Source organism: Lampris incognitus, chromosome 10, assembly GCF_029633865.1.
Source record: "Lampris incognitus isolate fLamInc1 chromosome 10, fLamInc1.hap2, whole genome shotgun sequence".
In the NCBI taxonomy this organism is placed as follows: domain Eukaryota; kingdom Metazoa; phylum Chordata; class Actinopteri; order Lampriformes; family Lampridae; genus Lampris; species Lampris incognitus.
The window spans coordinates 52,959,278-52,977,272 of record NC_079220.1 but is presented as its reverse complement, the minus strand read 5'-3'; the positions used below and the strand labels follow the sequence as shown (position 1 = coordinate 52,977,272).

Sequence of the window (17,995 nt, the reverse complement as noted above, 5' to 3'; positions counted from 1 at the left end):
CACAGCTCTCCGCCGTCACACATGCCATTGTCAAGTCCTGCTTCACATGCCGCCACACCCAAACCTGTCACTCAGACTTCTTTCAAACTCATCCGCCATCTCTCGTGAAACTTTCAAGGGAATTTGAGTGCTTGTGTGTGTGTGTGTGGGTGGGTGTGTGGTTTGTGTCTACCTGCGTATCCGTCTATTAGTTTGTCTAGCTGCCTTTCGTTTGCGTAGGAATCCTCAATATGCTAGATTTTGGTTCGTAATGGGCCTGTTCGGGCCGTGGAAACACCCCGAGGGCTCACATCCACCCCAAGGGCTCACATCCAGGCTCTAGACAGGCTCCCTCGAGGGGATAACAGTCCTAATCCATCTCTTTACCGTCTCATCCAAGACATCTTACTGCTTTACCAACAGGCTGTCCAACCGGGAGACAGCGCGAGATTTGTTGTTGTTTTACGGCTCATGGTGGTAAGGATGATCATGAGCTAGCACCACAAATTGATCCTGACCCGAGTAAAAGAGGGCATGAAATAATCTTTGCCCCCATGGGGAGAGAGTAAGAGATAATCTGCAGTCTGTCAGGGATCACGGTGCAGCTTCGGACTAATGACTGGCGCCCTCTGCTGCTTTAAGCTAGTTATTGTTAGATAGGTATGGCGTTATTGAACTGTTTTGCCAATCTCTAAGGTGTGTCACTTTAGATACTTCAGGTTCACCGCAGAAAACTGGGGACCTGTTCATTGTCAAGTTTTGGTTTTTTTTAGTGGTATGTTGGTGTGTGGGCGGCACGGTGGTGCAGTGGCTAGCATGGTTACCTCACAGCGAGAAGGTTCTGGGTTTGAGCCCCGGGGTAGTCCAACCTTGGGGGTTGTCCTGGATCGTCCTCTGTGTGGAGTTTGCATGTTCTCCCCATGTCGGCGTGGGTTTCCTCCGGGTGCTCCGGTTTCCTCCCACAGTCCAAAGACATGTAGGTCAGGTGACTCAGCCGTACTAAATTGTCCGTAGGTGTGAGTGAATGTGTGTGTGTGTGTGTGTGTGTCGGCCCTGTGTGACGGCCTGGCGCCCCATGACTGCTGGGATAGACTCCAGCATCCCCACGACCCCGAGAGCAGGATAAGCGATTCAGATAATGGATGGATGGATGTTGGTGTGTGTGCCCTTGCATCTTAGTAATTGTTGTGCTTCCTTGTAGCACTGAGAAACAACATACACATACATACATGGACTATGCGCTCATGTTAACATGCACACACACACGCATATATCTTCTACTTCTCAAAAGCCAGTAGAGAGAGAGAGAGAGAGAGAGAGAGAGAGAGAGAGAGGGAGAGAGAGAAAGCGAGAGATCCCTCATATTGTATGTTTGATTTTGCATTTGCTCAAGCCAAACTTTCCTGTGACTCCTCATGGTTGACCCTTTCCCCCTAATGACGGTGTCTTTCCCCAAACCTAAAACTACCCTAGAATCTAAGTCCCTCCCTTCTGTGCCCCTGCTCCAATACAAAGACTTCAGATCCACCAAACAGGTGTGACATGCAGATGGTCTCAGCTACTGGTTCAACACCGTGCATATCTAATTCATAATTATCTCGCGGATGCTAACGAGTGCAGGTTAGGTGTATAGGATCTGTAGGACCAGGAGGTTGAAGCCAGACCTCCACTGGACCAGACTGTGCTCATCAAAAGAAGCTGGTCCCCTCTGTTTTTAACACTTTCTTTGCAAGACACTTAAACTCTGTCGTGTGCAAAGATTCTTGTCTTTGACAGGGTGTGTTTGTGACTGCAAGAGGACGTCGAGGGCGGAGACTACACCAGACTACGCCCGGATTACCATAACCATGCTAGTTGAGTTGCTGTAATCTGTGTTTCGATTGAAATGTCTAATTTGATTTATGATTTGAATTTCATTTTGTAGCTAAACTTTAGAAGCTAAATATCACACATATGCATATTCGGTAGATTTGCATCCGTGGTCCACATTTTGAATAAACTGCCCCCGCCCCTCCCCCCCAGGGGGGGGGGCATTTCAGTGTGTTTTAAGCAAACGTGTCAAGGCTTTCCTGGGGCATTGAAGATCACAGATGAAACAAAATAAAGTCTGCCTTCACTTTTGCATAAAAAAAACCCGACTAAATAAAAACCAGGCCTCACGTTTAGCAGTGACAGTCTCGTGTTACCCAGTGAACACCTGACGGTGAGTCAGGTGTTCAATCCTGCGCACTGTTTTGTTTCTGGACTTCACAGGCCGCAGGTTGATTGACAGCTTAACATAATCGTGTGCGCTGTATATCCAGACTTTACGGTAGGAGGCTCACGGGCACAGGCGCAGGTGATTGACTGCTGAGAAAGGTGATAGTGATCCCTGCAGGTAACCCCCCCCTCCTTTTTTTTTCTATCGGCTGAGTGCACACTACAGTGTGGATATGTGACAGTACGGAAGAAATAGTAAGGCGAGTCAATGAAGAAATGAAAAAATTATCGGACCCGTGACTCAGGTGTCTGTTTGTTTACCTGTCAGGTTGAGTTTCTTTTCGCTCCCACACCGTGAATCGTTTTCGAAGGATGCAGAAGAAGCAGCTTTGCAGGAGTTAACACGTTTTAGTGTAGTCTATATAGACGAAAGTCAATCCAGTCGTTTAGTCGTGAAAGAATTAGAACAGCTGACGCCAGTTTCGCCACGTTGTCAGATTAAAATAGATGTGTGTTCAGAAAACGTGAGGCTAAACCAGCTGAAGAACTAACAGGGGCGCCGGACACACTTGCCGCTACCTGCCTGTGGGTTTACAAGGTAAAAGATGACTTACTTTTTAAAAAATTATTTTTATGCTAATTTGTTTACATTTTGACTGAAATTCTGCGCTTTGTGTGGTATTTTTACAGCTAATCAAATATTTTTTAAAACGGCGAAATACAAGGTAGCCTGCACATGTACCAGGCTAAATCTCGTGCTCCCTAGCCAAATCTTCACCAGCAGCATTCTGTAAACTTTTCATTGCATGTGTCACTTCACTATCCCTTTATTTCAGCATGATGTAGGTCTGTATTCTTTTTGCCACATGTCTGTCACCACATCTCCAGTCCTTCGTCATCCTCCTCCTCCTCAGGCCTCTATCACTCCGGGGCAGTAAATGGAGCTGTGTGGTTCCACCATGACTGAAAGTGGGAGTTCTGTGTGCCAGGTGGAGCAGCTAGTTTGCACCGGCGTCGTCTCCCTCGCTGAACCAAACGGCAGGCTGTGTCGCCGGCAGGCCAACGAACACCAATTCCACAACCTCCACCACTTCACCCACCAGCCCTGGGCTAACCACCCTACCTCGGCTGTGGCAACCCAACACAGGGCCAGCGGGGCAGTAGAGGCCTGGTGCAACACTCTGGATTGTGCCGTCTCCGGCAAGCTGGAGGAGAGGGTGGCGGCGGTGGCATGTGGGGGTCGAGGAAAGGTGCTGGTGACGGGAGGAGGCGGCTACTTCGGCTTCAGGTTGGGGAGAGCGCTGGCCATCCGGGGAGTGTCTGTGATCCTGCTGGACCTGCATGAGCCTCCCTGGGATATTCCGGATGGAGCGGTCTTCTATCAGGTACGGGGCAGTGTTGCCCTATGGTGGCTGTGTAGTCAGACCACCCAAGGCGAGACCAAGTCCAGGCCACGTCTTTAGGGGGACAAGCCCAAGTCAAGTCCGAGACTTAAAATGACGAGTTCAACTTAAAAGAAATACATACATATACTGACACCAGAACAGTGTAAGTTCTTTTAAGTACCATGATTGTAACTGTGGTAGCCTACATCAGTGGTTCTCAACCTTTTTGGGGTCCTGGACCCCCTGCGTATTTTTGATCTACCCTGAGGACCCCTCCACCTGATTTTGGGGGAGGGGGTTGCAATTTGATAGAAACAGTAGAAACTGCATTTTAAATTGCATTATAGCATTTATTCACTCTTTGGGGCAAAAATAAGAGCTTTCAGTTGTAACTTAGATATAGTTAACAAAACAGAATTCTTATGCAGTAACTTTCAGATATATGTAACAAAACAGAATATGTATTCAGTAACTTTCAGATATATGTAACAACACAGAATATGTATTCAGTAACTTTCAGATATATGTAACAAAACAGAATATGTATTCAGTAACTTTCAGATATAGTTAACAAAACAGAATATGTATTCAGTAACTTTCAGATATATGTAACAAAACAGAATATGTATTCAGTAACTTTCAGATATATGTAACAAAACAGAATATGTATTCAGTAACTTTCAGATATATGTAACAACACAGAATTTTTATGCAGTAACTTTTAACAATGCAAACAGGAGCGAGATCTCTTATTAAAATACAATAAATTACACTTGTGAAACAGATGTAATTAGAGAAAAAAGTCCTGTTACCCTTTATAGTTTAGGCAGATAAAGGTCTCAGTCACATTTGAGTAAAATAATCCTATTTCTATAAATGTCATAGGATCTTTTTTTAAAGATATTTTATTTTCACGGACCCCTTGCAATTACACCACGGACCCCTAGGGGTCCGCGGTGTTTACATCAATGTAAACGTCAAAATTTCACTACATTTTAACATTTTTTTTTTCCTTCTCCAAGGAAAGAATGTTACAGATTCCAATTTTCTAATGTTTCAGAGACACTAACAAAAGAGTCGAATTAGATTAGATTGCACTTTGTTGGTCTCCACAGGGGAAACTTGATAGTCATATAAAAAAAGTAAATTAAAGACTTGTATTCGACCGGTATTGAAAAATGATCATGAATGCATGCCGCTTGAGACCGAGTCAAGTCGGAGTCGTTATGGTATGAATTGCCCAATTAGACGGAAACCATCAAAATAGAGTCCACACTCGAGTACTACAACCACAGAGTAGCAACCAGTCAAGTAGTGAAGCTAAAACTTTTTTTTTTTTTAAAGTGTGCCAAGTTTAGCTTGTTCTCTAACACAGGAAGTACGCACACCACAGAGTTGGACTGTTTATTGCCATATTATTTTACTGTTTAACCAGTTTTGCTCATCCTTTAGTTTCTTTTTTTTATTCTTCATCTTATTCTTTTTGATATTCTTCTTGTTACTGGAGCTCCTCTCGTTTAATGTCTTTTTAAGCCTTAAACTTGTCTCGTCTTGTCCTGCCACGAGGAGGTCAGGAGTTGACGCTGTCTCTGCCCCCCCCCACCCCCACCCCTTCAGTTTTACTCCTTTTGTTTGGTGATGTATTATTGATGACCATCACTTCTGCCGCCGGGGAAAGTTTTTCATACTCCAGCTCTGGTGTGCTTGGGGATAGCAGATTGCTTTCGGTCAGTCGGTATCAGTATGGCTCTGTGCGTCCTGGGTTCAGTCTGTGCACGGGTCGGGAACAGACGCAGGTGAGTGATCCACCTCAGAAAGGCAGGTGATGACCGGGGTTAGACAGGGCGGGGACATGAGTCAGGTTTCAGCCGCAGACCCCAACTTCAGCTGTGGCACTCTAACCTTAATTATACCGCCCTTTTATGGGATTGTTGCTTACTTGCCACACATACTGTGTTACTTACTCTACCTCAGTAGCTGCTGGCTTGTCAGACGACTGGGCGTGTGTTCAAAACTAACATGACGCTGCTGGAAATAGCAGCTGTGCCCTAAGCAGGGTCATCATTAAGCATGTCTCCACATTTTATTTTTCTTAGCACGTTTTGTCTCTCGGAATAAGCCACTGAAGTCACGTTAAACTGGAGGAATCAAAAAGTAATCGTGGGCATAGCGGTCTATTCCGTTGTCTACGAACACAGGGATCGCCGGTTCGAATCCCCATGTCACCTCCGGCTTGGTCGGGCGTCCCTACAGACACAGTTGGCCGTGTCTGCGGGTGGGAAGCTGGATGTAGGTATGTGTCCTGGTCGCTGCAGTAGCGCCTCCTCTGGTCGGTCAGTCGGGGCGCCTGTTCAGCGGGGAGGGGGAACTGGGGGAAATAGCATGATCCTCCCACGCGCTACGTTCCCCTGGTGAAACTCCTCACTGTCAGGTGAAAAGAAGCGGCTGGTGACTCCACATGCATCAGAGGAGGCATGTGGTAGTCTGCAGCCCTCCCCGGATCGGCAGAGGGGGTGGAGCAGCGACCGGCACAGCTCAGAAGAGTGGGGTAATTGTCCAAAAAAACCGATGGGGGAGAAAAGGGGGGGGCAGTGATTGTAATACAGGAACGTCATCAAGCTTGGAGTGAATTCATTTATGCAAACGCCCCTGTCCTCTTGTCTTGCAGAGTGATGTTCGGGACTATGCTTCACTCTTCAAGGTGTGTGAAGGGGTGAAATGTGTATTTCACCTGGCCTCCTATGGCATGTCTGGACCAGAACAGGTGAGTCCACATCCCTTCCCATCATGAGATTGGGCCCAGGCCTTTCTGCTCGGCGTATTGTTTCGTAGTTTTCCTTCATCTCAATATTCAAGAAATACATGTCAGGCAACAGACTTCATTTACTTGGAAGCATTGATGAGTCAGTAGTGATATCTTCAGTTTGATGCACCACGGGATATTTTGTGCCTGCAACTGTACTGTAGAGTCTCTCCTACAAGTACGTAGAGTTTTGATTCAGAGCTGCTCAGGGCAAATATGTGAATCATCACAGTATATTAGCCATGTTAGTTGCGTTGGCAAATGGCGCCAACATACGTAGCCACTAGATAATGACCTCGTCATTAGTGGTTCAGATTCAGCACTCAGACAATACTATAAACATACACCTTACTCAGCAATGCCAACCAGACTAGACCTGATACAGACTAGCCCGAGTTCAACCAGACGAGACTAGACCTGATACAGACTAGCTAGAGTTCAACCAGACTAGACTAGACCTGATACAGACTTGCTAGAGTTCAATCAGACTAGACTAGACCTGATATAGACGAGCTAGAGTTTGCAGGAAAGTAGACTCACGTACCTGCCAGTGCTAGACGTAACCCCTCAGCCTATAGTCGTATTCAATTTCATATGTGTAGGTGTAGGTGTGTATGTGTGATGTCTTTGTGTGTGTGTGTGTTTTGTTTTTGTATTTGTATGTGCAAGTGTAATTGTGTGTGCATAAATCACAACGTGAACAGACAAGTTTCCAATGTAATCGGACCAGTTTTGGCACGAGATATGAAACCATTGTTTTTCTATTTTGGATGAGATGTGGTGAACTAGCTGCTGGCGGCTGTCTCTCGATACAAAGGCAACCCATGTCGTTCTCAGTATTGCAGAGTTACACCTAGAAAATTATGTGGAAAAAAAAAATCAAGCACAACAGCTAAAACTGAGGGTTATTACGTGTCAGTGTGTTGTATAGATTCACATTATATAGAAGTGATGCTTTTCCTACTGTCTTCAAGCTGAAGAGAGAAAAGGTGGAGTCAGTCAACGTTGGAGGTACCAGCAACATAATAAACGGTAAGAAGCCGTTGTCAATTTGGAGTTCATAAAATGTGTCTTTTTTTTTTTGCAATTCTAAAACTTGAAATACTTGGGAACTGAAATAAGCTTTTTTTTTTTTGCTGAAGTTGCCACATAATACTCCCTCAGTAAGCGTTTGTTATTGTACTAATGTTTGGCATGATTCAGTACGACAGTGTTTCTGTTTTGCTTACGTTTGTGGATTCGTGTTTCCTCAGTATGCAAGGAGAGAGGCATCCCTCAGCTGGTGTACACGAGCACCGTCAATGTGGTGTTCGCCGGCAAACCAATTGAGGAAGGAGACGAGGAGTCTGTGCCGTGTGTGCCCCTGAATAAGGTGAGCAGTCGGGTAGTTAAAGGCGTCTTGAACGCCGAGAGCTGTGCACGTAAACTTAAAGTCTAGTTTTTTTTGTTTTTTTTTTATTGACAAAAAACAAGCAAATAATAAACACAGGTCACCATTTTTCATATTTTCTTTTCCCCACCCACCCCCTGCACCTCAACAAAAACACACAATACAAAGAAAAAAATATATACAAAAAAAGGGGAAGGCACCGATAACCATTGTCTCCCCATAATAGCGAACATTAAAAACAACCACAACAACAGCAATAATAATAATAATAATAATAATAATAATAAATGAGTGAATTGAATAAGCAAAGATAACAGAATACAAAATACTTGTACATACATAAAAACATACATAACATAAAAAAGAGAAAAAAGAGTAAAAGGTATGGACAATTGGTAATACACCAAATCATTATGTCAATCTGCCCTCAAACACCGCCTGCTCGCCACGAGGCCACAGTCCAAGATGTATGTACGAGCCCGCACATTGCTATACCTGCACGAATGCCTACCAACATAAACACATGCCCGATGTACCTGTATACACACTATGTGTATGTGCATGCACACGCATATCCCAGAACAATACACAGTTACCTAAACCAAGTCATACATCCACTGCTGTAGTCCAATGGGATAGACCGCATCGTTTCAAAGTGAGAGATAAGAGGCTGCCAGTGTTAGTAAAAAATTTCAGACGAGCCCCAGACAGCAAATGTGATCTTTTCCAATTTCAGAAATGACATTAATTCCCGTAACCAGGACGTGTTTGAGGGAGGTGAGCGATTTTTCCATAGGAGGAGAATATGACAATGGGTAATTAAAGAGGCAAAGCAGATTACATTAATTTTTTTAGCAGTCATTTTAACTCCCTCCTCAGGGACACCAAAGATAGCAATTTGAGGTGATGGGTCCAGATTCAGTTCCAAAATCTCCGATATAAGGTCAAAGAAATAAAGGCCTCCAGTATACAAACTCGGGCATGACCAGAACATATGAGTCAAGTCTGCTGGTGCCTGAGAGCATCTGTCACAAATATCAGAGAGGTTTGACAAAATCTTTGATAATCTTACTTTACTGAAATGGATCCTATGAAGAACTCTGAATTGAATGAGGCTAAGCCTCGCACAAGAGGAGGATGAGTGTATTGCACGTATTGCAGTGTCCCACCAGTCATCGGACAGAGTGATACCCAGTTCAGTCTCCCAGCCTGTCTTGATCTTATGTGGAGCAGGGGAAGTCAATGCTGATAAAAGATTGTATATAAAAGAAATATGGTCCGCCGGCGGACCCTGCGGAAATGCTCGGATGCTGGATTTGGCAAAGTTGTGAATTTGAAAATACCTAAACAGATCAGAATGTTCAAGTTTGAATGCGGAACATAATTGTGCAAAGCTAGAAAACAGGCCATCAACATAAAGGTCACCCAGGCAGGATAGGCCGTGTCTGCATCAGACGGAAAATCTTGAATCAAACTTGGCTGGTTGAAAAAGCTGCTTGTTGCAGATAGGTGTAGCTAGGGGCAGAGGAGTCCAGCTGAACTGTTGCCTAATTTGTTGCCAGATTTCCAAAGTGGTAATTACTATGGGGTTAGAGGAGTGCTGTCTAGGCTTAAATGGAAGAGTGCTACACACCAGTGCTTTTAGGGATGAAGAATGACAAGAGTTAGCTTCTAATTGAATCCAGTTATCATCAGTGTCTGAGATCCAGAGTGCAATTTTATGCATGTTAGCAGCCCGGTAATATAATTGGAAATTTAGTAGACCAAGTCCCCCTCTGGAGCCGAGATTTACGAATTCTAGTAATATTTATTCCTAAGTATTTAAGCCTGGTGCTAGGTATTTGAAGGGAATACTAGACTGGGGTATTTCCTGGGCCAATTGATTAATAGGAAAGCATTCACTTTACTGTAAATTTAGTTTGTACCCAGAGAAGTTAGGATTGGAGAGTGGCTAAAATATACCGAATGGAACTCATTGGATCGGAAACATAAAGGAATAGGTCATCTGCATACAAGGATATTTTGTGCGTGACATCACCTCTTTTGATACCTGAAAAGAACTTATTAGTTTTAAGAGCTGTTGATAGAGGTTCAATAACGATGGCAAAAAGGAGGGGAAATCGGGCGTCCTTTATGTATCCAGCGTGAGAGGAGAAAGAATTGTGATCGCTAATTGTTGGTGCATACACAGGCCTGTGGAGAAGTATACAGTAAGCGTATCCAGGATGTAAATTTCTCTCCAAACCCAAATTGCTTTAATGTGAAGAACAGCTAGCTCCACTCAACTCAATCAAAAGCTTTTTCTACATCGAGAGATATAACCACTTCAGGATTAGGGCCCCCCCCTTCTTCTCCCCAATTGTACCTGGCCAATCGCCCCGTTCTCCGAACCATCCCAGTCATTGCCCCACCCCCTCTACCGATCCGGGGAGGGCTGCAGACTACCACATGCCTTCTCCGATACATGTGGAGTCGCCAGCCGCTTCTTTTCACCTGACAGTGAGGAGTTTCACCAGGGGGACGTAGCACGTGGGAGGATCACGCTATTCCCCCCAGTTCCCCCTACCCCCTGAACAGGTGCCCCAACCGACCAGAGTAGGTGCTAGTGCAGAGGCCAGGGCACATACCCACATCCGGTTTCCCACCCACAGACATGGCCAATTGTGTCTGTAGGGACACCCGACCAAGCCGAAGGTAACACAGAGATTCGAACCGGCAATCCCCTTGTTGGTAGGCAACGGACTAGACCGCTATGCTACCCAGACACCCCAAAGTCTAGTTTAAGTTGGAGAGCTGTTCACTGATAGTTTGGCTATTTAATTAAATACAAATGCAGATGTATTTGTGTATGCAGAAGCTTGCAAATGGACGGCATATACACAAATGTACAGAGGGAACAACTGCTGATAGTTATAGCTTCTGTTTTGTAAAACTTTTTTTTTCTTTTTAGTTCAATAATTTTGCAAGGTCTTAATGTGATATTGGTTTGAGATTGAGTTAACGTGTTGGGATTGGGTTAAAGTGTTGACAAGAAACAATTATGTTTCTCTCCTCCAGCACATAGATCACTACTCCAGAACCAAAGCAATTGCAGACCAGATGGTCCTCTCAGCCAACAGGAGCTCAATCACAGGTGTGGAACAACTTCTGCTAAGAATGCAATTGAAATGTAATGAAAGGTAAAAATGAAAAGCTGGGCAACAATTTTAAAGAAAGCTTCACTCAACGCTGAGAGAATAGGAGAGTTGTGTCCATGCATACAACTGTTGCGTGTGCATGTGTCCATGCTTGTGTGTGTGTGTGTGTCTGTGCTTGTATGTGTTAGTGAATGTGCACTTGTGCATGCCACTGAGGTAATGGTTTCCATGGAAACCAAGCAGCCCATTGGTGCAAGTGGACCTGCTGCCACCAGCACAGAATTAGTGGAAGTGCAGCGTCCACCTGACACCAGACTATCTCAAATGCTCCACATGGCTCGTGTATGCCCATGTACTGCCTCTCATGTGCCTCCCTCTCTCTGCCACATGTGCAGTTGCTCATACGTACACACAGACACACATATAGTTGTAGACACACACACTTGCACACATAAATACATCCATTATGTAGTATTTTATCATTACCAGTGCCCACCGTCAGAGGGAAATCTTCTGATAGGTCCTAACAGGCACTTAAAAAGAACAGGTGTGACGCCTTTCTTTCCCTCGTTTGGTGTAACCTTATACCCTATCAATGACCACGTGCTTATATATTCAGTTAAGGTTGGAACATGGAGCTATGTCATTATATAACCTGGGCTATGCATCTTCTTAAGGAGGATGTGGTTTACATGAGTTAGTGTTTGTTCTGAGGGACACACACGCTGGTATTAAGTCACTAATGTGACTGCATGACATAAAGCATTTTAAAAAAGATGTCATGTAATCGGCAGTTAGACATATTTGACAGGTTATCATGTACAGTGATGTTTGTGCAGTTTTACACAATGCAAAACTAATTTCAGTAGCAATACTGGCAGCAGGTGACATCCCATCCAAGCTTTCCTCAATGAAAACGCCGGAGAGGACAGAGTCGAGGCGTTATGTGGTGCACGAGAAGCAGTATTACTATCTCAGTTATGGTGTGAAATCTCTGTTGTGAAGGTGGGGGCCTGTTGCGAACTTGCGTCCTGCGCCCATCTGGGATCTATGGACCGGGAGAAAGGAGACACCTTCACAGGGTGATGGTGAGTGACCTCCAAAGATACATGATAAAAGTGTGTAGACCCGTGATAAATCTACATTTCTTTTGTGACTGAGTGTCGCCCAGGTCTTTACTGCTGGCAGAATGTATGCCTGCCTGCCTAGAAAGAGTACATTATTGATGTGTGCTGTAGGTATCTTGTTACCATCCTGCCCCCCCGAGAAAGCCAGGCCAGACTGTGTGTAAGGTGGTGGAGGGTTGATCTGGTTTGGCTTGATTCTGGGTTTACTGGAGGCCGAGTGGTCAAGGTGCTCAAATTAAGGTGCTCACACAGTCTGCAGTCTTGTGGCATTCGTATCTAAGCAAACCAGTATGTTCTATAAAACCCTATATCCCCTACGAGCTTTACGAGTCATATGTTCTGTGTCACCGGCCGTGCTTGTAGGTGAAACACTTGGTATGCACAGACAGAAAATGTGTGTGGTGTTTGAATAAGTATGTCGTGGCAATACTACACCCGACTACTCATTTGTCTAAACACAGGATTCAGAGACAAGGTTCTTCGCAGTATTGTCACACTTTATTACAGCTTGCAAACATTGCACACAAAACATGGATACCAGAGTGTGCGCCGATCAGTCCGGTACAGTCATTTTTATAGGGCAGTCGCCTGTTCTTCTCCTCCTTATCTCGTGTTTTCCAGCTCACATCGCACCAAGGCCGTTTCTCTAATTACTTTGTACAGACTTTGTGACACTCGGTGGGTTTCTCATAGTTCTCTGCTACCAGCTAGCAGTTAACAATAGAGCTTTTTTTGTTCACATGAAGAAGACACTTTATAACCTACCTGTGTTCTGTTACTTATGAACTTTAAGCATCTATCTAAACAATGTAGAATAAAGTTAACATGGTATACATCATACACATGGTCAAAGATTAAAAGTAAGCAAACATCATTTATTATATTATCATATATGGCAGACAAATTGTCTTCACAATCCCCCCCTTTTGGTTACTTTTTTTTGGGGGGGGGGGATTTTTCTCCCCAATTGCACTTGGCCAATTACCCCACTCTTCCGAGCTGTCCTGGTCGCTGCTCCACCCCCTCTGCCGGTCCGGGGAGGGCTGCCGACTACCACACGCTTCTTCTGATACATGTGGAGTCGCCAGCCACTCCTTTTCACCTGACAGTGAGGAGTTTCGCCAGGGGGGCGTAGCGCATGGGAGGATCATGCTATTCCCCCTGGTTCCCCCGTCCCCCCAAACAGGCGCCCTGACCGACCAGAGAAGGCACTAGTGCAGTGGCCAGGGCACATACCCACATCCGGCTTCCCACCCTCAGACACGGCCAATTGTCTCTGTAGGGATGCCCGACCAAGTTGGAGGTAACACAGGGATTCGAACCAGTGATCCCCGTGTTGGTAGGCAATGGAATAGACCACCACGCCACCCAGATGCCCCCTTTTGGTTACTTTTAATCAACAACAAAATCGCACAAATAAAACATCAAATGAAAACAACAATGTATGTACATTCTGGGGACTGTCTTACCTCAGACAGAATAGCTGTGAGTCCTGTCTGTCAATTGTAAGACAACTGAAATGCCCCAGATTTACATCACCACACCCCATGTAAACTCACCAGACAGAAGTCACATCATCCCATGTCCTCTTGGGCCAAACATCTCACCCCACTCTTGACTAGGAGTAAGTAAAAGACTTGAGAGGCTATCTACCCTATCTAAGTAAAAATTATGGAAAACCCAGAGTTGACATTTAGGAAAAACCATGTGAATGCCAAGAATTCATTTAAAAAAACACAACATAATCCCCAGTAGTATTAGTCAATGTTTAAATGATGCAATGATCAAATGTAAAGCCCATGTGTAGCTTGGTTATATGATTTACTATATACAGGGGTGCACATAATTTTTTTGGTCTGGTTCTCAAAGGAGCACCTGAGGTTCTTGCTTTGTGCTCACCTTTTTTTTAATGCATTTTTCCATGACCCACCCACCTCACAAAATGAACAAAATATGAGGGATACGTGGATAACATTACATGTACTTTAATTTCAATTGAAAATGAATAAAAGCAGTAGGTTACAACAAAATGACTGTTCTTTAAAGTGCCATACATGTGACTTTCAAATGAAATGACTGCTCTTCAAGCACTGAAAACTAAATATACAAATGACTGCTTTTTCAAACACTGAAAACCAAATCAAACTCACAACAGATACTGCTATTTAAAGCACTGAAAGTTCTGTTATCCTACAGGACATCATCGTCATCTTCATCACTCCCCTCCAGACTGTCTTCCTCTATTTCAAAAACACCAGATGTACTAGGCCTGCTCCTTTCTCGCTGCTTCAGCCTACGATTAGCTGTTTGCATCCACAAGTCTACTGCTGGCTTTGGGTCAAAGGTTTCTGTTGTGAACTTAGATAAGTGGATGTGCATTAGAGATGGGAGGCGATAGTCTGACAGGCAGGATCTGTACTTGTTTTTTATTATATTCAGGTGTGAAATCCCCTCTCACATGCAGCACTGCTCAAGGGCAGTGTAAGAGACAGCAGAAGGACTTTCTGAATGTTGGAGTAACTGCCTGGGTTGCTGGTGTTCACTACATTGACTAGATCATGCACAGAGGAGGCTGCCAAACGTTTTCCAGCTTGCTTTAAACGCATCCACTCTCTTAAAGTTGAATCTTTGTCAACATGCATGCTGGCGTCATATTTCTCAAGGTTACTAAGTGTTGTGTTGCCAAAACCGTGGAGGTCTTTCATTTCATGAGGCCAAGTTGTAGGATCAAAAATCAAAAAGTGATCGCATGACTTGAGGGAGTCATATCTGCTTTCAAATTCATGAATTAAAGCTCTCAACACATCAATCTTATCCCTGTCAGCTTCAGCATGTGCCACAGTCTCCTCCCTGTACTTGCCCTCACTGCCCATCAGTAGCGTCAACTGTCCAATAGCAACCATGAGCTCATCTTTGCATTCACCAATAGTCAGATTGTCTTTCTGGAACCTGAGGGAGGTGAACTGTAAAATGTTCCCAACATCAAGCATGTTGGCTAGGAAACAACGAAAACGCTCGGTGCTGAGATGTTTTAGGCTACCGTCATCACCTGTTGCCACTTGGATCTGAATGGCTGGTAACATTCTCCATATTTTAAAGAGTCTCTTGTCTCCATGCAGACCATCTGATGTTGTGGAACTTACCTAGTTTGACAAAATCAATGTCTTTCTCCTCACATATCTTTTGTAGTTGTGCAATTCGTTTTGCACCTCCTTTCTTTAAGTAAAAACTTAGCAAAGTGATGATAGATTTATTAAATGACTCACAGTATGGGACCGCACGATCAGCTGATTTAGCGCAGTTCTCCAGCGTGTGGGTGGTGCACAGAATATGCACAAGGGAATCCCCGATATCCACCATCTGACATAATTTGGGACGAACCCCGATGTAAACTCCAACGTTGACAGCTGCTCCATCACTGCATGCCGACACCAACTTTGTCTTCCACTCCACTAAACCACAATCATTGAACAGTTGCACAAGTCCATCCACTATGTCCTGTGCTGTTCGGTTGGCCCCCAGATTAATTAATCCAAGGAAGTCTGAGCTGTATTCGCCATTGCGGGACACAGAAACAATGTACACAACTTCCTGCTCCGTTTTTGTTATATCTTCGGATCCATCGAAAAGCACACCCCAAAATTCAGCTGCTTTCAGCTTTTCACTTAACTCTGGACTTATTGTCTGAGCGATGCTCTCCGTGATGCGGGATCCCCCTTCTCGCGAATGACAAGCAGTCCCGACGTTAACTCCTAACCTCTTGAGAAGCGGAATATCCTCCTCGTATGAACGCATAGGACGTGCATGTTTCGCTTTGTGAAAGGCCAACCAGAGCATGTGTGTCAGTGCCTGATGTTGTTCTTCCGTCAGTCTGTCTTGCCACCTGTCGAGCGGGCCGCTGGGTCTCTGGTCCTGCCTGCGCCTGTTAGCAATAGCTTCCACTACTTTCTGGTGTTCTCTGCTGTTTGCATGCTTATCAAAAGCTGGATGGCTGAAGTTTTTCGTCCCCATATAAAAGTGGCAGTTTCTATCCGCTAATGTGGGATTTTCCCGACATAGTTTACACCACATCTCAGTGCGGGCGTCATCTGTTTGAAGCCAGCCGATGTCCTGCAGCCATTTCTCTGAAAACTTACGCTTTGACTTTGGTTCTGGTTCAGTATGGCGTTTCTTTGGTGGAGGTGGAGGAAGACCAAAGAAATTACTCAATGTCGCTTGCTTCTTTGACATTTTGGAGAAATTAGTGGCTCATACTATAGCATTGGCTAAAAGCAGTGGCTCATACTCTGCACTGCAAAATGTTTGGTACGCAAATGCGCTGTGAAACACTTGAATCTGGTGCTCGTTGAATATTTTAAGTGCGCATGCGCACCTGCGCACCACTTATGTGCACCTCTGACTATATAAGCATTAGCATAACTATTAAAATCCAGGGGCTTTACCTGGTGTTCTGGACGCTCCTCCAACGCCTGTCACCTCTGTGCCTCCTGCCCCTGCCACCCCTTACGCCCGGCCAGGAGAGAAGGAGGACAAGCAGACGTTACAGGTGTCGGCCTGCCGCAGTTTGGTGAAGAGTCTGGTGTGTGGGGTGAAGACCATCACATGGGGTATCACCTCCTGCAAGGCCCCCGGAGAAGCTCAGTTCATTCCCAGTAAGCAGCTAAAGCCCAAAGAGACTCAGATCTACATCAAGCTGGTGAAGTATGCCATGCAGGCGTTGAACAGGTACAGGTTGCCAACAGGCTCCATTAGATGAAAGAATTGCTTTAGTTTGATTCCTCCTTTTCCCCTGTTGCTACTGCTTGTGGGCAGCGTCCATCCTTGCCGCTGCTACCACCTGTTGGTGACGTTGATCCTATTCCTAGGATCGTTTACCTCTCGTCTAGTATGGGTTGAGCGGGTTTTGCACCACTATCCTCCATCCCTGGACCCTCTGTGTCTTCCTGGAGGCCTGGAGCCCATCTGAAGTGGTTGGCCTGGCCCTCTCTGCAATCTATACCGCTGTTGGAGTGGTTAGGAGCACCTGGTATGGTCCATACCACCACAGTTTTTGCCAATGCTTTCTCCTCTGGTCCTTAACCCAGATCCAGTCCCCCGGTTGCAGATCATAGAGCTAGCCTTCCTGAGCTTGTGGCACTGCTGCCACTTCCTGTGAGTGACCAGAGCTCAACACTTTGTTTAATTGTACATAGTATGTCATCTTGGTGTCATCCAAAAGATCAGCATTCGGCACCTTCCTTGCAGGTGGGTGGGTGTATGCCCATTCTCATGGGTCTCCCTGTGAGCATCTCATGTGGAGATAACCCGGATTTTGGTCTTAGGCTGGCTCTCATGGTCATTAACACTAATGGGAACACCTTCACCTATGACAACCCTGTCTCTGTACAACATTTCAACAGTTTATTTCTCAGGGTGCCATTTGCTCTTTCAACTGCACCTCCACTCTGTGGGTGGTAGGCATAGTGTTTTCTTAAATCAACCCCCATTACTTTTGAAACATTTTCCAGGGCCTAATTTGCAAAGTGCGTGCCATTATCACTGCTGATGTGTTCAGGTATGCCCCCATTTGGGCAGAATGTCTCTCAGTAGTATCTTTGCTACTGTCTCTGCATCAGTATGCTTGGTTGGGAATGTTTCTACCCATTTTGAAAACATATCTACAATTACCAAGCAATACTTGTTCCCTTCATACGGGCTTAGTTCAATGAAATCCATCATTAAGTGTTCAAATGGTGCCAATGATGCTGAGTGAGCAGACTGTGCTGTCTGCAGGACCCATCCTGGGTTGCTCTGCAAACAAACCAAGCATTTTTGATGAAGTTTTTGAGAATAACTGGAAAAACCTCTCATAGTCTGTTTATTGACTCAACCACATCCCCCTTTTGATACATGGTCTTTCCCACGTGACAATTTTGCATAATAGGGAAACAGACTGTAGTGGTAGGCATGGTCTTGCACCCGTGGCTTGCCAAATG

The 17,995-nt window shown here is 45.0% G+C and overlaps 1 protein-coding gene across 1 annotated transcript in view; it reads left to right on the top strand.

Moving 5' to 3' along the window:
* The first annotated feature begins 3,116 nt into the window (after positions 1 to 3,116).
* Positions 3,117 to 17,995, top strand: part of sdr42e2 (short chain dehydrogenase/reductase family 42E, member 2) — a 29,375-nt gene continuing 14,496 nt past the window's right edge. Inside the window, exons 1-6 of the mRNA XM_056288274.1 lie at positions 3,117 to 3,563; positions 6,232 to 6,327; positions 7,341 to 7,398; positions 7,620 to 7,738; positions 10,814 to 10,889; positions 11,899 to 11,981. Coding sequence (XP_056144249.1) covers positions 3,117 to 3,563; positions 6,232 to 6,327; positions 7,341 to 7,398; positions 7,620 to 7,738; positions 10,814 to 10,889; positions 11,899 to 11,981 — 879 coding nt within the window. The remainder of the gene's footprint in view (positions 3,564 to 6,231; positions 6,328 to 7,340; positions 7,399 to 7,619; positions 7,739 to 10,813; positions 10,890 to 11,898; positions 11,982 to 17,995) is intronic.